This window comes from Lytechinus pictus, chromosome 15, assembly GCF_037042905.1.
Source record: "Lytechinus pictus isolate F3 Inbred chromosome 15, Lp3.0, whole genome shotgun sequence".
NCBI classification, from domain to species: domain Eukaryota; kingdom Metazoa; phylum Echinodermata; class Echinoidea; order Temnopleuroida; family Toxopneustidae; genus Lytechinus; species Lytechinus pictus.
The window spans coordinates 8189710-8215557 of record NC_087259.1 but is presented as its reverse complement, the minus strand read 5'-3'; the positions used below and the strand labels follow the sequence as shown (position 1 = coordinate 8215557).

Genomic DNA, 25848 nt, shown 5'->3' with positions numbered 1-25848 from the left:
AACAGGTAAAAAAAAATTTTCATTGTGGAACATAATATGGTTAGTCGCGTACATTTGAGTGTCCGAAAGTCCACACACACAGTTTCAACACAGGGCACAGTCGTTTTCACAAGCGTAATATTGCAAAAATCCGGGTATATCTTTATAACTATTAATAATCTCACACCAGATTGATAATAGTGTGAAAACTTTATCCAATCCCATTAATTTGATGTACATATTATTACAATTAATTCACTATTTCCGTCTCGCTTTTCATTTGAAATAGTCCATGTTCACAACTCTTGCTATGGCAAACGGTCGGAAACCACCCATATTTTTGAGACACTGGCATCTTTGTTTTCCCACTGAAATATCCGTAAAGGTAAAAAAGGTCGATATTGATTGTCATCTCAATGCTAAATAGATTATACCTACATGTTGGTGTATAATACTTCATGACTGGTGTAATGGTTACCTCTCATTTTTCTCCCTAACTTTGAGATCGAGCAGGCAGAACATGGCATATTTCTGTGTACAACATCATGTGACTAAGGTATGATAGTTTCCGTTCCTAGACCCTTTTCATTTGGAACAATTACTACAATCCAAACAAAATTAACTAACACATTTAATGTTGAAAGTAACAATGTTCTTGTACTAAACAGCTTTATTTATAATATAGCTACAGTTTGAGAGGGAAAATATTTAGTAGTATCGAGTCCGTAATCTTTTTTTGGTTTGCAGTAGGGTCTGCGTACATATAGTATAAACTAGCAGGCTGCATCGCCTGCTACATAAACCAAATGAGAGAACATAACCGAAACTAACCATTATGAAGATTAAGTTTTGTCATTTCATGACGTTTCATTTTCTTTAGCTTTACAAAAACAAAACACAGACTGCAATATCCCCATTAGGTAGTACCCTCAGTACCACAATATGTGAAGTTTGGTTGTCATCGCAGAAACATGTACCAATTTATGAGCAATAAGATTGAGTCTCTTAAGTATATTAACATATCGCCTGAAATGACCTTTGACCTTGGAATGTGATTTTTTAGTTAGATGCCCCCTAGTGCATCTATGACCGAGTTTGGTTACTATGAGAGCAACTGATGTGAAGCTGAAGAATTGAATGCATAAATAAACAACAAATACACAGCATAGATCCCAAAATCTCATCCGAGACAATACTTGCATGATGAATCTATTTTTGAATACTTACATGGAGGTGGCGCTGGAAGTGGAGCACTATTATCTGAAAAAAAAAAATTATGAGTAATATATCTGTAGATTTACTCACAATATATCAATGAAGCATTTGATAATGTATCGGCATGTACATGTACATGACTTTGGTCTAGGAAAGATATTGTAGCCTATTCTGAAATGAAATTTTCATTATTTACTTCTACATTGTACATGCATTGAAATTTTCATTATTTACTTTTACATTGTACATGCATTTATTTTTCTTGTTCTAAGAAAGTTTCAGTAAATGCAACTGGAGTCTCACACAAGGATTTTTGAGGAAGAAAATAAGTACAATCAATTTATTACTACAACGATGCCTGAATCCTAAGCCTGAGCAATTCATCAATCCTAGCTTTGAAGGTGACCCATAAAAATGAGATAAAAAGCGATCATAAATGTATCAGTTGGAGGGCAAAACTTCCTGGCCTCGAGCCAGCCCTGACGCTGTGTGGAGTCATGAACACCAAGGCCGATGAAGCCAAGACACAGACTATCGAGGCATATCAAATTGTCTGGCCTCAGACCTAGATGACCTGTTTACCCTTGACTTAAAGTTCCTGTGATTATTCATAATTTATAATACTCCATAAAAAATATAAACTTGACGTTTTTTGTTCTTTAAAGACACCTTGGCCTGCATATTAAATGCTATGATGATATTAAAAAACCTAGGCCTATTGTAGATACATATCAATATTACACCTGAGTGATCACTGAAGAAATTGTGTGCATTTCTCAAATGACGTGGAATCAACGATCATTATCATGGAAGCCTGGCCTGCTTTTCCTTACCAGTCGACAACTTTTTCCTAGCTAGCATGTGCCCCAAATAAGGAGTTAGAAAATTAAAGAAATACTGTATATACATGTGACTGTAAGATAATTAATAAGAATAATATGAGAGAGATCCAAAAAATTTCAAAATACATTTGACTGCCCCCCCCCCCCGCGGTAACAATAAGGGTACATCTTGTGAGGAAGGATTAATTGTGAAATGCGCCAATTGCATGAAAAAATCAACGAGGTAATGTTTAATTTTTAATCATCTACACGAGATATGGTACGAAGAAAGAAAGAATAAAAAACAAGACAAAATTGAGGGGTGATCTGTCATTGTACATCAACAACAAAGAGAACTACATACAGTTGAGGCCAAAAGTTTACATACAACCATGGAATTCAGTGAAATTTGTTTGCTTGCCAAACATCGTAAAATTTACTGTATCTTCAGAAATATAACTACTACCATGACAGAATTTGGTATCCAATGAAAGAGCGTATTAAGCTCTTCCACAAAATTGGAATGCCGTTGGGATATTTCAGGTGGAATTTTCTTTGAAGAAAAAAGTAGTATTCGTGCCAAATGTATTCTATTCATAGTTCATTATTATATTTTCAAAAATCGTTTCATAGAAATATATAAATGTCAAATCTATGATTTATATTACATTTTCTATCATGATATGTCACAACTGAACAAAAAAGTGTAATCTGTGTAGAGAAGTGACTAGCACAAATATGAAATGTTTTTGTCAAGTTTTTATTTTTGATTTGTCTAAAATATGAAGATTTTTTTGGGAAAACTGACACCTAAATATTTTTCAGCTCCTGATAACAAAGTAATGTGATGAAGGGGCATGACATACTCATTTGTTTGATATGAAATTTGTCATAATAGAAAAAATGTTTTATTAAATACAGTAAATTTTATGTTTGGCAAGTGTCAACTTTTCTTTGAATTTCCTGGGTGTCTGTAAACTTCTGGCCTCAACTGTATGTACTGCTTGCAATGGTTCCATGTCATTTGCTCCAGCGTCACTTTCTCCTCTATAAATTCCACACACTACATTAAGTGACTAACTTAAATCATGGATAAAACACTATACCCTACCTTGAACCCTACCCTAATCCTGAAATACACCTAACCCTAATCCTAACACTACACCTGAGCCTAGATAAAGCCCAGAGCAATTGTCGCAGGAGCAAAAGTAGTGTCACCGCTCGTAACATCTTCCAACAAAGAATAAGTCACATCATCAATCGATCATCTTACCTGCCAAGACATTCACAATGTACAGTAAGAACTGGGAGATCCTAGAATAGACTCTTGGTTTGCCCTGTTTTGCGCACCCATCGCCCCAGCTTGTCACTCCTACAAGATGCCACCTACCGTCCGATCCTTCACATACCAATGGACTACCTCTGTCTGCCTGATTAATCAATAGGAGAAATATTCCTTTAATGTTATAAAATATTTTTTCAACCCGTATTCAGACGGGGCAGGGGCAAAAAACAGTCCCCCTTAAACATTTTTCACGATAAATCTGTAACGCAAAAAGATCGCACCGCAATGTTTCATATCTTTCTTCCTTCATGTCTTGCACAACTTTTAAGACCAAATTTGTGACACGAGGGTACGCAGTTCTGAAGTTACTTGATATTTTGTAGGTGCATGTCAGACCCCAAATTGCTCAAAAACACGATTTCATGTACTAATCCCATGCAAATTCTGTATGTAGCCAAAATTAATATTGTGTATCATTACTTTTATTTACTGCTTAAAAACAATGGATTTCATGTTATTTATGACTGAAATAGTGTTGCCGACGATTTCCATTGAAAAGGCAATGAAAAACATAAGAAATTGAAATGAAATTCATAAGAAATAGTTGATATTGCCATTTTTTTTAATATCAGTTTGACGGTAATCCTAAGGGAGCGTGCAGACTAAAATCCTGCAGTTTTGAGGCTATATCTAAAAAATACAGCCAAATTATGATATAAGCCATTAATTAGCTTATTAACTGTTAAGATTTGAATAATTTTGGTAGAATTGACAATTAAAATGTGGAGATTACATCAAGGGTGACAAGCGTGCCAATTTTCTTTGCAATCATGCGATTTACTCTTAATGTGCCATTCACTGTAATCAGCGTGTACCATTTTCTTTTCAAAGCGTCTATATGTAATTGTTTTATTTATTAAAAAAAAGGGAATCGCTCCTAAGACAATTATGTTAATATAAACCTCTTGACCATAAGCTGAACTGAACAATGGAATCACTCATGCATGCAATACACTCCTCAAAATACAATAGGCATAACAATAGCTGTATGACCATTGCACGAAAATGTGTTCGTGGCACTCCAGTGGATGCACAGATATGTGTTCATGGCACGTTAAGAGTTAACGGCCAAGATTTGTGGGGGTCATTGACAATCAATAGCCTAATTTGACCGTGATCATGTGGCCTGCAACTCGTACAAGTGATACTTGATTGCTCTTTATGTTCAACTTATATGAAATAGCTCCTTTCACTTTCAAAGTTATAAGGTACAAAAAAATAACATTGGTAAGAAACACGATCAGTTAATTAACCGTACATGTAAATAAACTTTGACCTTGGTCATGTTACCTAAATCTCATGCAAAACCATCAATAGTAAATTAGCCTTATGTCTACTATATTTCATTAACTAAGTCCATATACTTCAAAAAAATTCACCTTGGTTATGATTTCAATGTCGATACGCCAACATGATCAAAGTTCAATGACCCTAAATGATCTCTACCCTTAATCATGTGACCTACATGTAAAACTAATGCAAGATGATCAGTGATACCCGATTACTCTTACATCAAAGTTTCATGAATTAGGTCAATATACTTTTAAAGTTACGATGACATTTAAAAAACTTCGCCTTGGTTAAGATTTCAATGTTGACAATGCCTCCAACGCCGAGAAAGTGGCACCTGTGGTGTCTGTCTGTTATGCAGGCCGTGACAAAAATGTAACCCAAGTATTATGTGTGTATATCATTCTTACCCGACATACACCGACTTCTCCGCGTTCATATCCAGCACATATCATAAGATTGGTAATGCTATTAGGATAAGATGCTTCACAGGTCTCATTTGGCAAAATATGTACGACAGCTTTCTTCAAGTGATCTTCAAATACCAGTGAGTCTGAAGCTGCAAAAGGATATATTTTACATGCACTGTAAGACATTCACACTTTAGTATTGACCAGCCAAACTTTTCATTAAAAGGACAGCAGGAGTGGAGCATTTGTGGAGTAAAAACAAGTTTGAACCAAGAAATTTAAAATTACATTTTGGGTATACACACACTACATGTATTTACAAAATAGTTTATTAAAGAAAGAAGCTCCCATTCCCATTCTTCAACATCCAAAACTTTGGCCATGCAAAGAAAAGCAATTTTACTAGAAACGAGACAATAAAGATAAATCTCTATAATAATAATAGTATATAAAAGAATTTGGTATGATTTGAAAAGGTGTTTATAAAAAAACATACGGCAGCACAGAGCTATAATTTGTAGTTTTCAACTCCACGTGATAAAACACAAAACATAGTAGATGCACACATCACTAACTTCAGTAGAGCATAATCAAATGATTGTGATTTCAGCAATGTGATCAAGACAAAATGAAAAACAAGTGGAACGCCTCTGGCAGTCTCGCCTGCATTACGCGATTTAATATAGCAGCAGTGCTAACTTTGAAAACTACTATAAAATAATCATTCACAAAAACACCATTCATATAATGACATAATACCACGTTCATTGACCATAAATGACATTTGAACGGTGACTTAAGACTTGTCAACTACACCCATGTCCACATTTCATTCACTCTATCCATAAACTTTCAAAGTTATGATGGCAATTCAACAATTACCCCAACATGGCCTAAGTTTATTGACCTTAACTGACCTTTGACCTTGGTTTTGTGACCTGAAACTCACAGGGGATGTTCAGTGATACTTGATTACTCTTATATCCCAAGTTGTATGAACTAGATCCATAAATTTTCAGAGTTAGGATGGTAATTCAACAAATACCCCTAACACGGCCAAAGTTCATTGACCTTTAATGACCTTTGACCATGGTCATGTGACCTGAAACTCGTACAGGATGCTCAGTGATACTTGATTACTCTTATGTCCAAGTTTTATGAACTAGATCCATAAACTTTCAGAGTTAGGATGGTAATTTAACAAATATCCCCAACACGGCCAAAGTTCATTGACCTTAAATGACCATTGACCATGGTCATGTGACCTGAAACTCGCACAGGATATTCAGTGGTACTTGATTAACCTAATGTCCAAGTTTAATGAACTAGATCCATAACTTTTCAAAGTTATGATGGTAATTCAACAAATACCCCCAACTTGGCCAAAGTTCATTGACCCTAAATGACCTTTGACCTTGGTCACGTGACCTGAAACTCAGGCAGGATGTTCACTAATACTTGATTAACCTTATGCCCAAGTTTCATGAACTAGGTCTATATACTTTCTAAGTTATGATGTCATTTCAAAAACTTAACCTTCGGTTAAGATTTTGAAAATAATTCTCCCAACATGGTCTAAGTTCATTGACCCTAAATGACCTTTGACCTTGGTCACGTGACCTGAAACTCAGGCAGGATATTTAGTAATACTTGATTAAGCTTATGTCTAAGTTTCATGAACTAGGTCCATATACTTTCTAAGTTATGATGTAATTTCAAAAACTTAACCTTAGGTTAAGATTTGATGTTGACGCCGCCGCCGCCGTCGCCGTCGGAAAAGCGGCGCCTATAGTCTCGCTCTGCTATGCAGGCGAGACAAAAATGAAAGAAAAGTAAGTGCAGAAATACAGCAAGCATTATTAAACCAAAGTTGGAGATACATACTATCTTCGGTGTTACCCCACCCACTAACAGTGCACCTCGTGTAGTCCGTAATCTCCTCAGATGACTTCGCCAGACACGCAGGTCGGACGTAATCCGTGAAGGTGACTGGCTCGGATAACCTGATGAGAGCCAAATCCCCATTGAATATTTCCAAGTTATTGACTGTTTGTACGTTATAATCTGGAAAGCGGATGATCTGGGCAGGGCTGATGCTTAGATGATGCGTGGATGGGGAAGTAGCAAGCAGATCACCCAATATGATGCGATCCACAGTCCTATCAATACCAAACCTGAAAAGAATTGGAAAATACTTTTTTTTTTAGACTTAAGTTGGTCATTTTAAACTGAAGGTGAGATATCTGCCTATGGTGCATCCCTTTGGACCAGTGTCGTAAGCAAAATTCTACTCAGAAGATGAAAATAAGTTTTACATAATCTGGTCTGAAAAATATTTCAGGTAGAAGGTACAAAATAATACAAAGGATATGGCATAACTCATTTTTATGCAGCAAAACATTTTTCTACACATACATGTACATGTAGTATAAACAAACTCAATTTTTTTTCAAATCTAACAAAGAAAATAATACAGGCATAACAAAACCCCAATAAAGTAATATTCTCAAATATTACCTCAGATTTTCCATCATTAGTAAACACTATTCAATGACAATCAATAATAAACCCACATGTTTAAAGTCATGTTTTTTAACATGAGTTTAAACATATGAGTTTTTAAAAAGTCTTAAAATGTTACCCCATCATGACTCTCAACACAAGAAATTATTTTGTTTTCCATTACCAGATTAATAACCATGCAGTTTAATTTTGATAAATTATGTACTGGGTTTATTAACATAAGGAAAGTGGGCAACTTTAATATGCAATATTCTCAAGTATCATCTATATAGAGTATTTTAGCGATGCATTAAAAACGTGCATTTTGATCTCCATCAATAGCCTATGCAGTATCAGAGCGTATCCTTAAAAAAGGACCAAAATCCAACAAATATTCCATAGGCTCCTGTACAAAAATTTGCTGTTGAGTATAAGACTATATTCAACAGTCTAGTGCGCACGCGCGAATGTGTGAAATATACAACGCGTACAACAATGAAAGCAATGCGACGCGCACCTTAGAGCACAATTACGCTCAATGACATCATAATGAACTGTATGTAAGTCACATGTCAACAACCAAAATTGATCCTATGAAGTGATGATGCAATGATTTGATAAGTAATATTTATGTACTATGACTTATTCAATCAAATTTCCCCCTTTTTTTTTTGGGGGGGGGGGTTGGGATAGATTATAATAATTATATTGGATGGCTTTATTTCATGGAATACCAGAAATATTCCACTCATTATTGGTCCAATATTCCACTCATCTGCGATTCGTGGAATATTTGGCCAAACTCTTGGAATATTTCTGGTATTCCATTCTGAGCCATCCAATATTTTAAAATGGTGCCATGACAAAGAACAAAAAAGTCATGTCAAAAATTGTTGAATCAAAACAACAGTTTAGTCCTTGATTCAGAATAAACATGATTGCAATTTTTCGTCAGCTCTGGAGCTTTAGACGAAACTAGTTCTATAGTTAACCAATTTTCGACAAAGACTTCTTAGTTGTTCTATGTCATTTCCATTACATGGCCTCTGTCATTGAATCCTATGTTATGTACTTCGCTGAGCATAAACTCCATTTTATTATTTCCGGAGATACATATAAATGACATTTCTTATAACGGATAAAGTTTTTCAGACAAAGAATCACTGAACACCATTGTTTTTTATCAATATTGATATACATGTATCCAATATTGATTGACTTTAACCTATTGAGGATGAGGGGGGGGGGGGGCATGATGGCCCCCTTCTGATCTCGGCTGCCATTCGCTCGATCGTGCCAAAACACATAAATGTTATATACAAGCCAGTATACAAAATTCTGAAAATTATTATTTTCTATTTATTATGAATAAAATATTTATTTGTGAAAAATATTATTTACATATTCAACACCCAATTTCACTTTGAATTTTTTTTTTTCCAGATGTCATCTTTGTAATCTAATTTAAGGGTTTCCACAAAGGAAAATTGCAATAGTCAATTCTTTCCTTATGTATTTGTTTGTTTTTAGAATTTGTTATGTATTTTTTTGTTTTTTCATCTTTCGTTTATCATTATTTTTTTCACTGGAAATTATCAAAAAGACCATTTATCAACTAAATCAAACCCTAAATTAATTAAGCAGGCCAATTAGAACGACAAAAAATCACCCTTTTAAAACTTTCATCACCCATATAGACTTTGTAAAAAAGTATAAAAATGAGCTATCTTCGGCATGACATTGTCTCATAAAATGTCATGTGGCATCGCGATACTATACCCATATGTTGTGAAGTAGGTCTACAGTTTTTTGTTAAAGTAGAAGCTTGCACTAGTCTGCAGGCTCAGACCTTTGGTTTTTGCAATTTGCATGGTGCATGATGCAGAGTCTGAAGTAGTGAGACTAGATTCACTATGTACTGTGGCTGGCTCTGCCAATGCCACGGACAGAGCATTTGGCATCTAGTCTTTACTCTAGACCTATTAATGGTTAAAGTGTCAAATATGAGTGTGCGCTTGCAGACTAGGCGCGCACCACAGCAGGTTCACAATCTTACACTTGGGTTTGATCAGGTACATGGGAAGGAATATATCACAGACCTTGATGATTTAAAATTGAGGTGCAAAAGAAAAATGAAACATTTCACAAAGGAGGGGTGTGTGAACATTACAGTCACTAGTCATGCTACTGATCGTGAAAACTGGCCATGCCATTGTAGCATATTTTTTGCCAAATTAATCAATTAGACAGACAAAATGTGATATACATTTGCATTTTTTGTCTCCAAAATGCATCATTTGGTAATAATATGCAATATCACACTTGGCTTACTACCGTGCTCAACACAGCAGACACAATGAATAAAAATTGATAGGAATACCAACATTATAAATCATGTCTTTACGTCTTGTAATCTGTCTTTTTTTTTTTTCATTCAAGGACATTATAAGATAAAAGTTAGTTTTATGGGGATTTTATGAAATACTATTATTAAAACAAATGCAGAAGTAAATTTTTCAAACACACCTACACCCAATTTTGTGAGTTTGAAGTAAACTTGCTGCTATTTTGCACTATAATTTATAGAACAATGTTGTTCAGCGATGCTTGGTCTTGAAAGCTTATTCAGCCTCTCTTTAAAATTCTGATCAATCAAAATTTCAAGTGTAGAAGTTTCAGAATACAAAATTGGATGATCCTTACACATACAATAAAAAAATGTAAGTTTCCTATTCATTGATACACCCTGTACTGTCAGTTTATTTGGTGAATAATTCTTACACACAACGAGCAGATGTAACAATCCATTCAGAATCTATCAAAGTACCGCCGCAGAAAATACCCCAAAAGTCATCCCAAAGATAGACCATCCAAGGGAATTCCCCTTCTGCAGCATCGACCCCGCCCACTATTCTGAACAGGTCAGGAGTATATTGCGGACGGGTGCCACAAACTGCAGTGTTGAAAATATCTGCATGGGGAAGACAAGAAGGTGAGATAGTCATCTTGGGGGTGTTTCACAAAGAGGTAAGTATACTTTAGAGTAAAGAGTTAAGTATGCACTTGGAGTAAAGAGTTAAGTATGCCTTAGAGTAAAGAGTTAAGTATGCCTTAGAGTTAAGAGCTAAGTATGCCTTAGAGTAAAGAGTTAAGTATGCCTTAGAGGAGCTAAGTATGCCTTAGCTAGAGTAAAGAGTTAAGTATGCATTACAGTAAAGAGTTAAGTATGCCTTAGAATAAAGAGTTAAGTATGCCTTAGAATAAAGAGTAAATTTTACATATCATATGTCATTTGAAAGTTTAGGAAATGAATTAACAATCAAAATATTCATTTTGGACGACTAATTGTTGGTTTTGGGGTGGCAGGTCACATATTGTCATGTAACCTCCATGCGTTACATACCTCCATGACCACCCAAACAAGAACCCTGATTGTCCTCCTGTGAATCTGTAAAACGGGAACAGCTGATTGGCCACGACTGCCCTATGGTGTTGTGATAGATCCCTCCACAGATATCAGAAATCATGAGACAGTCATGCAGGCAAGGTCTCCTTGTCGCTCCATTATGAATGCATTCAGGAAAGAATGCACTGCACATCAGCTTCAGTATACCGGGATGGCAATCGATTAATCCAGTATCAGCCTGTTATAAAGATAGAGGCACACAGTACAGATAAATTTTACTTAACCCTATCTTAACTGGGCTATTTCGGAACCGGATATACTGGGGGGGGGGTCAACTTGACCCCCCCTTAGATCTCGGCCGCTGATTGCGCGATCGCTGCTAAAATTAGCGAGATAGAGCCGGGTGTAAACTACAAGACTGTATAGTAAAAAAAAATTTAAATTAATTGTTTATATTTTTTATAATCAATTATGCAAAAAAGCATATGAAATTTGCCCTAAATTTGTTTTTTGGGGTATTTTTGCCTTTAACTCAATTTATATAGCTAGTAGAATGCCTATTTTTGGTGGGAGAATCAATTATTACATTTATAACAAATATCTCCCCAAAAATTGCAAAAATATGATTATTTCTTATGTATTTATCGTTTGTTTTATTCTTATGTATTTCCTTGTTTATTTCTTTTACGAAGAACTATGTCTGGGACCCTTTTGCGATCATAAATAGCATAACATTAATCCATTTAAACCAACAAAAGTAAAAATAATCATACATTTATGATTATTGGTTGAAAAACACAATTTGGATTTGACTTTTTACATGGAATCATGTTTTGAGCAATTTCGGGTCTGACATGCACTTACAAAATGTTGTGTTATTTCGGAACCGCATACCTGGGCGTCAAAAATTTGGTCTCAAAAGATGTGCAAGATTTGAAAGTAAAAAGTCAGCGAGCGGCGCAGTAAGAAAAATTCGCACGAAGGCGTAGTGACAAAATTTGTTGAGGGGGGTCTAATTGACCCCCCCCCCAGCTTAATAAAGATTAAAGGGGTACTCCAGGTTGCAAATATTTATATCTAAATAATTGGATTAAATTTCACAATGCAAAATGCTGAAAATTTCATCAAAATCTAATGATGAATAACAAAGTTATTGAATTTTAAAGTTTAGCACTATTTTGTGAAAACAGGTACATTGTATATAGAGTACCGAAGTGTGATGCCAGTTGCCATGGTGTCATGGCAGGCTGGTTCTAAAACAGAGTAGCACCTGACGGTCATCTGTACACTTTGGCTCATCTGAAAAATAGGTTGCAAGCCATCAAATTCCAATAAAACACACGCTTTCATTCGGCAGGTTCATTTGTTTAGAACCAGGCCACCATGACACTATGGCAACTGACGTCACTGCTTTGGTACTCTATGCACATCATCATGAATATTCACTAGGTGGGCTGATGATGTCACATCCCCACTTTCCTTTTTTCGTATGTTATTACATGAAATCAACATTGTTTCATTTTATCATACATCTGTGAAAGATAAGTCTCTCTTATAATGAAATCAGTTGCAGCAATAAATATCTAATGCACTAAATCAATTGTCAATCCATTTTCTTTAGTTCTTGGGAGGAAAAACTTTATCCTAATTTCACATAATAAAATACAAAAGACCAAGCGGGGTTTGACATCATCAGTTTGCTCATTGAATATTCATGAAGACATGCCTAAACTAATCCTGAACTAATGTACTGGAATAATGCAAGTCTTTAAAATGCCATAGCTTTGTTATTCCTTGTCCGATTTGGACAAATTGTGTTGGATTTTCTTTATCTGTTCAAATCATATTATTTTCAGACGGGAATACATGGACCCCTTTAAATTTCTTTTTTTTTTAAATTAAACTTCTTCTGGATCAGTCATTGCCACAGCTTGATCCAGCCTACAGACCTTATGCATGTGGCATCAAAATCTCATAGCGCCCTCTGCCAGAGGCTATAGGAATACATGTATATGGAGTTGTCAGAGAAGCTCCCGCTGCATATTACCAATGCATGCAAGGCAATGGCTTAACTCTCTAAGAGTCTATCGCAATGAGAGGCATACATTTAAAATTTCCCTATTTTTTTCTGTGTGTTTTTATTTCTTCTTAATAATCAGTTATAATTGTAAGCTTACCCAAGCATATTACCGTATTTAGAGGCACACAATCAAATTTTTATTTTAATATTTTAGTAATTCTAATTACTTCTTAATCATTTATTATTGCACGAGCTACCCAAACCTATTTCAGTTCGTATAAATTCCTATCATAAAGAGCAAAATGACTAGGAAAAGCCGTTAAAGTCTTGATGATACAACCAAGAATGCTAACTTTTTTCCTCCGACCTTATATTGGTTTACGACTTTTGATTTAAATAAAATATCTACATATCGCAGCTAATTAAACTGAATTGCATTGGATTTACAAAAATATCACAATGCAATGGTACACAGAAGGACAATCAATACTATATACTGCAATATTTACAATAAAAATATGAACACATTTGGTAATCAAACACATGAAAGAAAAGATTTTGTCTCTTTCTTTCCGCAAATTAGGCTGATTTGCATTGGATTTACAAAATATCACAATTCAACTGAAAAATTGTGGCACAATCACACATTATATACTGTACTATTTTCAATAAAAAAGACAAACACATTCAGTAACCAAACAAATTAAAGAAAATATGTGTCCCTTTCTCTTCCTGTACTACTCCTAATCTGTTTTAAAGACGTTCAAAGGCTCCAAGTCTTGGACTTGTATTTTTTCAAGTCTCGCATCAATTTAAAACGCTTACATTATCTGTAACAAGTTGAAGTTGCGACTGAGCCTGTTCGAAAGTCTCTGCATGTGCATTTGGGAAGTAAGTCCGACTGTGAGAGACTAGTCCTTGGCATGGCGCTGGCACTTCCACACATGGGGCTGTATCAGGGGAACAGATAAGATTGATGTACACTGTACTGTATCACCATTCAATGCAACTAAACTATTAGCTTTGATAGAAAGTACAAGCTGTGCCATAGTTTCTCCAATAGTGTGTTCACATTGTTGAATGCAATATAAAAGCATCTTCACATTGTTCATTTGAATATGTTGTGATCACACTGTGAATGCTCACACTATTGACATGTCAAAGGTATGAAATTATTTCCACTCTGTTACAACTGAGAATTTGAACAGTGTGAATTTGAACAGTGTGAATCATACCTTCAAAAAGTACACACTGTAAAAAAATTATCTTCACACTGCTAAATTTGAGCATTTTAACAGTGTGAATAATATCATCACATAGTATATTCCACACTGTGAACACACTTTTAACCTACTATGAACACTGTGAACACACACTGTAAATGTATCCATTATAAAAAAATTATCTTCACACTGCTAAATTTGAGCATTTTTACAGTGTGAATAATATCATCACATAGTATATTCCACACTGTGAACACACTTTTAACCTACTATGACACACTGTGAACACACACTGTAAATGTATCCATTATGAAAAAATTATCTTCACACTGCTAAATTTGAGCATTTTTACAGTGTGAATAATATCATAACATAATCCACACTGTGAATAAACTTCTAATATACTGTGAACACACTGTGTATACACACTGTAGATGTCTCCACTATGAAATAAAAATATCTTCACACTGATAAATTTGAGCATCTGAACAGTGCGAACACACATATTCCACACTGTGAACACAAGTAAGTCCCCCTTAAACAAACATCCATAATTCCCGAACCGCTGGGAGTTTTTAATATATTTTTACATGAGCGTGTAGGTAATTTTATAAGCTACCCTCTTAGTGAATATTCTGAACGTATTTTATGTTAAGCTTCAGTGAGCAACTGCAGAATGCAAAATTGTCACTTTTTAAAAGTCACAAGCAAAATATCATGAATTTGATTCCAGTTTGTTGGAACGAAGGCCAAATTCTCATCATGAAAAATACACAGAAGGCTTGTAAAAGGTACTTTCTTAAAGACGATACAACTTTTTTGCTAAATTTCACGGTTGAATAAACACAGACAAAATTTGCTATCATTGGAATTTTTACACATTTCTATCGATGAAAATGATCGAATATGATGACAATTATTTTTGGAAGAGTATCTTTAACAATATTCATCATTTCACGGCTCAACGAACATTTAATGAAAACAAAAAAAATACGATTTTCAAATATCATTGGCTAGTAATGCTTCAATTTGGTAACTGAAATTATCTTTTCTCAACCTTTTTCGTTATGTTCATGACCAATTAACATGTTTCAATGATCAAAAGGCATTTAATTAAACATTCACGCTTGAATGAACATATGGAATGTGATTAGCTCTTTTTTATGATATTGGAAAAAATGAAATTGCTAACTATGGATGTCTGTCACAAACCTTCTTGCATAGTTAATTTGATTGGATTTTTATGAAAATCCCGATATTTAATGCTTCAGTGAGCACACAATATTCGAAAATTATGCAAACGAGAAGAAAGTTCAAGGCCTTGGCCCCAATCTGTGCCGTATCGAATGGTTATTTTAGTGTGCGAACCCTTTGGATAGTGTTACTCTGAAGCCATGTGCGAAGTTTCATGAGAAAACTATTGGCAGAAGTAACAAAAACCGTCTATGAAACGAACCCTTATTTCACTTTTGCTAAAATTTTGACTTCCTTTTTCATAGACATTGTGTACACCATGGGTGCATATTTTCGAGAATAAGTAACCCCTATTCAATATGGTGGAACTTTTTTTCAAAGCTATCTTTGGCAGTATCATTTGGCAGTAATGTTCATAGACCTATGGGCAGAATTCTATGCAAAAATGAAATCGATTTGTTTGTTTATGGATGAGTGAGCACACCTCAAAGGGGGAAAGGGGGCATTTTTAATGTCACAGACTCATTTTAAAGTGGTTTATAAAGTGAATAATGGGGGCAAATTCGGTTTCAAATGTAACTTAATTGGTGCTGTTTTTATCATCCATCACTTTTATCACCTCACAGTTTCCGAACTTTTTACACTGTCATGGTTGGGCCAGCACACTCGAAAACTTAGGAATTGATACTCTTTTTACTGCATATACATGTATGTACAATTTCTCAGGATCAGTTGAATTTGTGGACAAATCAGTGGTGGATCAAGAATTTGAAAGTAGGGAGGTGCCGAGAAATTGGGGGAGGGAGAGCCACTAACATTTTCAAATTTTAACATGTTTTGACAAGTTACAGAGGATACTACCATAAACCTCTATGAGAGGATATGTCACAAAAAATTGTGCTCACTCAACCATGAACATACGTTTTCAAAATTTTGTGTAAAATAACGTTAACACCATAAAATTAACCAAAAAACAACCTTTGCCCAACTTTGTATGTACACAATCTGAAAAACGATTCTTGTGGCTTTAAAAATGGTCATTTTTAATTCAATCTTCGATTACTCATGCATGACCCAACCGATCAATCTCATTTCTCCCAGGAGTTGCTTAATGAGTGTAAAAAACCACCTACGAAATATTATATCTCAAAATTATTCCGTTCAATAGTTACAGCATGTTGATTTAGGAGGGACTTACTTTTTTGTTGTGTATATAAACACACTTTTAACATACTGTGAACACACACTTTAGACGTACCCACTATGACAAATTTATCTTCACACTGCTGAATTTAAGCATCTGAACAGAGTGAATAATATCATTACATAGTCCACACTGAACAAACTTCTAACATACTATGAACACACACTGTAGATGTCTCCACTATAAAAAAATTATCTTGACACTGATAAATTTGAGCATTTTAACAGTGTGTATACACATAGTCCACACTGTGAACATACTTCTAACATAGTATGAACACACTATGAACACTATAGAGGTCTCCACTATGACAAATTTATCTTCACACTGCTGAATTTAAGCATCTGAACAGAGTGAATAATATCATAACATAGTCCACACTGAACAAACTTCTAACAAACTATGAACACACACTGTAGATGTCTCCACTATAAAAATTTTATCTTGACACTGATAAATTTGAGCATTTAACAGTGTGTATACACATAGTCCACACTGTGAACATACTTCTAACATACTATGAACACACTATGAACACACACTATAAAGGTCTCCACTATTACAAATTTATCTTCACACTGCTGAATTTGAGCATCTGAACAGAGTGAATAATATCATAACATAGTCCACGGCACACTGAACAAACTTCTAACATACTATGAACACACACTGTAGATGTCTCCACTATAAACAATTTATCTTGACACTGATAAATTTGAGCATTTTAACAGTGTGTATACACATAGTCCACACTGTGAACATACTTGTAACATAGTATGAACACACTATGAACACTATAGAGGTCTCCACTATGACAAATTTATCTTAACACTGCTGAATTTAAGCATCTGAACAGAGTGAATAATATCATAACATAGTCCACACTGAACAAACTTCTAACAAACTATGAACACACACTGTAGATGTCTCCACTATAAAAATTTTATCTTGACACTGATAAATTTGAGCATTTAACAGTGTGTATACACATAGTCCACACTGTGAACATACTTCTAACATACTATGAACACACTATGAACACACACTATAGAGGTCTCAACTATGACAAATTTATCTTCACACTGATAAATTTGAGCACCTTAACAGTGTGAATAATATCATAACGTAATTCACACTGTGAACACAGTAATAACATACTGTGAACACACTGCGAACACACTTTAAGCATACTGTGACCACACTGTGTGACACTTGTAAACGGGAGCAGCAGCTCCTGTAAAGAAGAGTGTCACAGTGTTTTATTATTTCACACTGTGGACATCTCAAGTGTGAGTTCACATAGTAGACCATGTGAATATGTGATTCACAGCTGCGGGCTTGGGTCTATAGAAACATGTGTTATAGCACAATATCTTATTAGCTTCCAAAGGGTTAATAGTGTGAAGATAATTTCACATTATGGACGCCTCTACAGTGTGGGTGATCACAGCGTGTTAATGTAGTAGTCAATGTAAAGATATAAACGGTGTGAAAATAATTTCTCACTGCGGACACCACTACAGAGTGACCGTGCACAGTGTGTTCATACAGTGGACTATGTGAAAATGTTGTTCACATGGTAACGCTCCAATTTACATTCTACATATGTGGGCTTTACACCCGGCTTTAATACATTTAATTATTTCCAAATCAGCCCGATATCCATGTGTATTATTAACTAGCACATGTTCAACCCCGTGTCTGTTCAGAGAAGGCGTGGCAACTCCGACATGCATGACTATCACGAATATATGCTCGCCAAAGCAGGAGTAAAGTGATTATTCGATAGGCCTACCCTGGGCATGAATCTGCTATTTAAAATTGATTGATACAATATTTTTTTTTTCTTTTTTCAATCGTTCGCTAGACTTGTACCTAACTTTTGTATTAAATATCCCTCACATCATCTTAAGGCATATTTCTGGGTATACTCTTAATTCATTTTCATGTGACCGCTTATATATATATATATATTTTTTTTTTGTGTAATGATTTCAAATCTTATATGTACTTGGGTGGTTGAGCTCTGCTCTACTCTTCCAATGATATGTTTTTGCTGACCAAGATGGGTCTTGTTATTTTTGTACATGTAATTTACATTGATATTGACTGCACATTTGCACCACAGATATGCATGAACACCCATTCAATCACTAGCAAACGCACCTACACCACAAGCACCCTTGCAGTTGATCCCTTACTTAGGTACTTTACATTTTATCAATTTTGATGGAGTCCCTCTCTTTTATTCTTGATAATTACATAGAAAATTCACATGACAGGAAATACTATACACCTCAAGAATTTAATAACATGTCTGATAGTAATCCCGATCATATTTCCCTTTTACATGCAAATTTAAGAAGTCTCAATAGAAACTTCGAATATTTTGAAAATCTCTTACACACATTAAATAATTTCAAATTTTCTGTTATAGGTATTAGCGAGACATGGTTGCATGATAATTCCCCAGATTTGTTTAATTTACCAAATTATAAGTTGATAAGGGCAGACCGCAAAGGAAAAAGAGGCGGAGGCGTGGCCTTCTATATTATTGATAAACTGAAATTTAAGATCCGTTCCGATGTGAAACTCTTACATGCAGAGTCTTTGTTCATTGAAATTGAAAACACAGGATTTAAAAATATCATCATAGGTTTGATTTATAGACCACCAGGCTCTAATTTTGATTCGTTTTATGAGGAACTAGAGCAATATTTATATGCAATAGGAAATGAAAATAAACATACTTTTATTCTTGGAGATTTTAATATCAATTTCCTACCCTCAGTCGACAATAATCACTCAATCAATTTTATGAAACTAATGTACTCATTCGGCTTCCATTCATTCATCAATAAATCCACTAGAATCAACCCAAATTCATCTACTCAAATTGACAATATTTTTTCCAACGTACATAGCAACATAAATAACAAAATGATAGGAGGAATTTTATGCTCTGAAGTTTCAGACCACCTACCAATATTTTTAACTTGTGAATTGAAATTACCGTGCCCCAAATCATTTAACCAACGCTCATATCGAAAAGAATCTAAACGTAATATTGAATTAATGAAGCAAGACTTATTACTTGAGGGGTGGGAGGATGTCTATAATGAAACTGACGCAAACACATCGTATAATCTCCTAAATAATAAATTACAACATTATTATGAAAAGAATATTCCCATAGGAAAGGTAAAAAATAATCGAAAAACACCCAAACAACCCTGGATAACAAAAGGTTTATTAAAATCGATACAGACACGTAATTGCCTTTACAAGTCACATTTACGCAATCCTACTGAAGCCAATTTAAAAAAATACAAAGTATATCGCAACAAGTTAACAAAATTAATTCGTTTATCACGTAAAATGTATTATACTAATAGAATAAAAGATGCCAGTTCAAATACTTATACTACCTGGAAAATCATCAAAGAAGTAATGGGAACAAATGCAGATCCCCCACCTACCGATAATATCACTTTAAATGGTACCAAAGTTGACTCTTCCCTTCACGCAAACTCATTCAATTCATTTTTCACAAATATCGGACCCGAACTTGCAAGCAAGATCAATAGCCAAAATGCGCATTTCACGGATTATCTCCCCGAACCTAATCCACATTCATTTTTCTTGAACCCTACGAACCCCACAGAAATTCTTAACATTACAAGGTCTCTTAATAGCTCAAAATCTCATGGGCATGATAAAATTAGTATGTCTCTTTTAAAAGAAATAATTCACCCGCTTGCAAACCCTCTTAGTCATGTTTTTAATAAATCTCTATCACAAGGTATATTTCCTGACTTATTCAAAATCGCCAAAGTCAATCCAATTTTTAAAAAAGACAATCCTCATGAAATAAGCAATTATCGCCCTATATCTCTACTCCCTAGTATATCCAAAATCCTCGAGAAAATAGTATATAATAGACTTTATGAATTTATCAACAAACACAATTTATTAATTTCTAATCAATATGGCTTCAGAAAAAATTATTCAACAAACTTGGCTTTAATTCAAATTTACGATAAAATAACAAACGCCATAGCTAACAAAGAGCATGTCATTGGTATATTTTGTGACCTCAGTAAGGCGTTCGATACACTTAATCATAATATTTTACTTTCAAAACTTAATTATTATGGTATACGAGGTCAATCACTCCTTTGGTTTAAAGATTATTTAATAAATCGAAAACAATATGTCACATTTAATGGCAACGATTCTAGTTCACTTTCAGTTCAATGTGGTGTCCCTCAAGGCTCCATTCTAGGCCCGCTTTTATTTTTATTATATGTCAATGATATTATCAACACATCTTCTATTTTATCATTTGTATTATTTGCTGACGACACAAATATCTTTTTTTCTCATAAAAATATAACTTCCCTAAACAACATATTAAATCTTGAATTGATTAAAGTTTCACAGTGGTTTAAAGCAAACGAACTATCCTTGAACTCAAAAAAAGACCCACTTCATCCATTTTAAACATTCTCATATTACCGATACTCCAATTCACTTACAGATTGACGGTACACCATTAGAGCGGAAGACTCACTCTAGATTTTTAGGCGTCATCATAGATCAAGCTTTGTCTTGGAATGAACATCTGCACCATATCATTATATGTATCTCGAGAAATATTGGAATAATTTCCAAGTTGAAATTTATTTTACCTCATAAAACTTTACTTCTATTGTATAATTCGTTAATACTCCCGTATATAACATATTGTAACGTTGTTTGGGCTAATTGTGGTTCCACAAAACTTACTTCTATTTCTAAATTACAAAAAAGAGCAATTCGCATTTGTACAGGATCGCATTATTTGGCTCACACCGATCCTTTATTTTTTAAACAAAAGACATTAAAAATTGCCGACTTATATACTATTCAAATAGCTATAATTATGTTTAAATATATTAACAATCTGCTCCCTTCGTCTTTTGATAACATGTTTAAATTTAATAGTTCTGTCCATACTTACCCAACGCGCATATCCGGAAACTTTCATCTCTCTAACCCCAGACTGTTAATTGCCTCTAAATCAATTCGACATCATGGTCCAGACATTTGGAATGATCTTCCAAACAATATTAAAACTTGTTCTACCATATACTCATTAAAAGCCACTCTAAAGAAAACTATCATTCAATCTTATCAACCCCTCGCTCCAAATTAAAACATTCACTCAAATATCCACATTCGCTATTTAACATTCTGATTTTACTCAACTGCTACACAGCACCTGCACCTGCAATGCACCCACTTGACCAGTAAATATCAATCTAAGTCACGAATCTTTTTATGAGGCCGCCATCAATTCAAGCCTAACCGCTCACGATGGTGGTCTCCTGCGTTCATTTATTACATTATATATATATGTTTACATTTATAAAAGATTAATTTATACTCACACTCTTATTTGTATTTATCATGTAATATGACTACATTGTTTATATTGTGAATTATTTTGTATATTGTAATTGTAAATATTTTTGTATTGTGTTTTTGAACGCAGAAATAAATGCAAGCAAGCAAACAAACATACTATTTTGTGAACACAGTGTGTGACACACTGCAGGACATTGTGTCAATTCCACCAGGGGTATTGTTATTACTGATGAAGTGAAATGTAAATATTTTATGTGCAAAGTTATTATGAATGTCAATATCACAAACACAATAACATATGATTGCAAATACTTTGTAATATATTAACTCCAATACTTTTGTAAATCCAATTTATTTAGATTATAGACATACATTGGCTCTATTTACAAAAACTATTAATACCATAATTATGGGGTTTTTTTTAGCTGGTCTTTCAAAATCTTTTTTTTTTTTTTTTGTATTTCTAGGTACATGTATAATATTACAAGTTGGTGTATTCTTTATGATATTGATTCTAAGAACAGTACATGTATTTAATATGGGACTTTAGGAAATCACACAGCCCCAAAGCTAAATCACAGAATTTCATCTCAGAAATATTTAAATTGTGTATTATTGAATAAAATAAGTAAATCAAATTGATTAGAATGGTAAGTATTCTAGTTGGTCAAGTTGGTATGACAACCTCATGACATGTTTGATGTGGCTGTTTAATAATTGATGAATGTGGTTATATCTACTGTATGTGCAAGTCTTTGTAAATCCATTCAAATGAATATTTGTGATAAAAACCATAACCACTTATACTGTTCAATGAATTAATCTTCTAAAAAATCAACAAACTTGCAATATAACAATAAAAAAATAATATGGAAACTGCCAAACACACTATAAATATTCATGCTGTTTTAATTGTGATTCAATATACCATATGATCATATAAAATAAACTCACGGCAATATTCTTCATCAGAAAAGTCGAGGCAATCGTTGGACAAATCACAGGCTAGATTTGATGGGACACATCGACCGTTTACACAATTGAACACATCATCACTGTTGCAATCTAGGGAAAAATAAATATATCTATTTATGTCTCCAATCTAATCTTTCTAAGCAACAACAATCTGATAGGAGTGTTTTTTTCTGTTATACCAATCTTCTACAAGATGACCAGGAACTTACCTAACATAATTTAAAATCTCAACTTTCTATAGTTTTCAATGACTCAATCAACTGAAATTCATAAGCTACATAGAACTGATATATGTGTTTCACAATATCCGCTCCTGTGACAATTTCTCCAGGCTTTATTTCGTCGAAGATGTAGAGATAGGATGATGGTTTAGGATGTAAAATTGAAAATACAAAGCTGGATTTGTATTTGTAACTCTTACAAAGAATTACGATTGATCCGATCAATCGTAACTCTATGGAAATCCATCAGCGTCATAATTTTTTTCTACAAAAGACTTGTACAATGTCCTTTGTATGCAAAGAGAAGCGCAGTGAATTTTAAAGAAAACAATGAAAGCATGAATATACATCACAGCTAGAAAATATTTTGAACAAACATGCATAATAGATTTTGACGTTGCTGGTCGTCCATAGTTACGATTGGATTGGATCAATCGTAACTCTTTGTAAGAAGGGGCCCTGATTTCATACAGTGGTGGAAATGCCCTAAGACCTGACATTTCATTGGGACAAATCCAATTCCAAGTTTATAAAAAAAAAGAATGGAAATGACAAACGTTGTCAGACTATGCAGGCAAAGACGGTGCTCAATGTTATCTGTGCTAAAAAAACAAATTAATGGATATGAGTAATCAGCAGATTTAATAAAAAAAATTCAATAACAGAAATTTTACCAGAAATGTTTACACTAAGTAACTGGTGACAGGGGCAGTGCCAGGGTGAGTTTTACCTTCAAATTGCATATTAAACAGAAGTATTAAGGCCAGGGTAATAATAATACCAGGGACCATTGGGAGAACAGTTTTTGGAAGTGAAGTAGCTAGCCAGGGTAGATATGCTATTATTATTATGGGCTATTCCACGGTTACTCACGTTACATTTGGAGACACCTTGACTCATACTTGGAGCTGTAACTCCATTATTATTGATAGGAACTAAACATCTCTTTATCACAACATAGTACGCAGTCTGACTATCCTTTGTATAAAAACAAAACTTGGGAAATTTCATTATGCTCCTGGCAAATCTTTGAAATGTGTCGGTTACTCATGTTACACGATTTGGACATGCATAAAATGAAAAGTGGACATAAGTGAAAAGTGTCCTCATGCAAGGCTTTTGTGAAAGTTGATTATATCCATTTCAAAGAAGTATATTAGGGAGACAAATTTGTATATAATTAAAAAAATAAAGAACACATGGTTTTTACAAGGGGTGCAGATAAAGTGGTTACTCACGTTACGGTTCAGATGGGCTATATGTACAAAGACACATTGAGCTCATGTCCACCAACCTATGGAATTGCCCTTATTATTATTATAAAGAAGTGTACAATCATAGCCTCTCCATTTGATAACATTCCTTCTTCTTTGTTCCTTTTCACCCACTTTAAAAAAAAATTATCCCTCTATTAAAACATTTTCTTACATTTCTCCTCCCATCACTTTTTTTATATTTTACTATATGAAAAATATTAATAGGGCAACTGCCCCATACCCCTCTGCAGCGCCGCCCCTGAATAATGATGCATGATGGGTATGTTACCTAATGCTTTGACTCTGCTGATGATTAGCTGAAATCCTTGTTCCTGGATAGCTGCATTGCTGATGAACCGCAGCCAGACATGTGGGTAAAACAATGTCAAACTGGCCGGTGGATTGGATCCTGTCAGCCTCTGGACCTCTTCCCGTTTACCAACATCATCTATTGCTCCCTCGTACACGATGAGGACATCCCCGTCTTCCTCCAAAGCAAAGACAGCAATGTCAATTTTGACGGTGTAACCAGGGGGAGCGATGACGGACCATGTCTTATCAACGAAGGCGGTGTAAGGGTCGGGGAAACCTGGGCTGGTGATTTCTACTGGTTCATTGTCATCCAAACTAACACTTTTAGTCAGGTCTGTGTATAAATGATAATTCTAAAATACATGTATACATGTATGAATATTACAATGTAATTGTTATGACATTGTCAAAATATATGGTATAGTTTATCTGATGTGCATTCACTGGAAAATTCAAACCTAACACAATTCTTAAAAGACTGCCCCTTCTCTAGAATGCATGGGACAAAACTAGAAATTATCCGATACTGTCATGTAGGACAGTATCAAGTCTCTAGTGCTTTAACAAGTTAGAAAGATGAAAGGAAGAATGGAGAAGAAAAGAAATTTGATAAAATCAATCACATTTATATTAAAGGCACCTTGTCAAAGGTGGCTGCATTTTTTCCGCCTGCAAGCAGTTTTTCATTACAAAATCAGCACAATCACCACAGACAATACAATGGGGACTGCAGGAGAGCTGCAAAAAAGGCACGCAGAATACTTGATTCTTCCTAAAAGACGCAGGACAGACTTTGGACAAGTTGCGTAAGATCCCGGGGGAAGGGCCACTTTCATTGACAAGTGCATAACGTAATAAGGGTGTCAAAAACACTAAAATAATTTTTAAAAGGGTATATATTCTGCTAGGAAAATCTATGTGTTTACGGTCCAATTTGCGAGGGTATAAAAAGACTAAATTAGACCTACTTTACAAAGGATGTACTTTTTGCCCCAACACTACGTGTTTAGGGTCCGATTTGAGCGAGGTGTGTGGGGTGGTACTAAACCCAATGAAAGTAAAGGTA

General features: G+C 34.6%; 1 protein-coding gene across 1 annotated transcript in view; it reads right to left on the bottom strand.

The window, feature by feature from the left end:
- LOC135156797 (uncharacterized) overlaps window positions 1-25848 on the bottom strand; it is an 87330-nt gene that overhangs the window by 38703 nt on the left and 22779 nt on the right. Inside the window, exons 13-21 of the mRNA XM_064110281.1 lie at window positions 24760-25116; window positions 22973-23083; window positions 13814-13938; window positions 10966-11206; window positions 10344-10533; window positions 6945-7234; window positions 5061-5209; window positions 3289-3445; window positions 1207-1239 (exon numbers count right to left, since the gene is read on the bottom strand). Of these exons, the coding sequence (XP_063966351.1) occupies window positions 1207-1239; window positions 3289-3445; window positions 5061-5209; window positions 6945-7234; window positions 10344-10533; window positions 10966-11206; window positions 13814-13938; window positions 22973-23083; window positions 24760-25116 (1653 nt within the window). The remainder of the gene's footprint in view (window positions 1-1206; window positions 1240-3288; window positions 3446-5060; window positions 5210-6944; window positions 7235-10343; window positions 10534-10965; window positions 11207-13813; window positions 13939-22972; window positions 23084-24759; window positions 25117-25848) is intronic.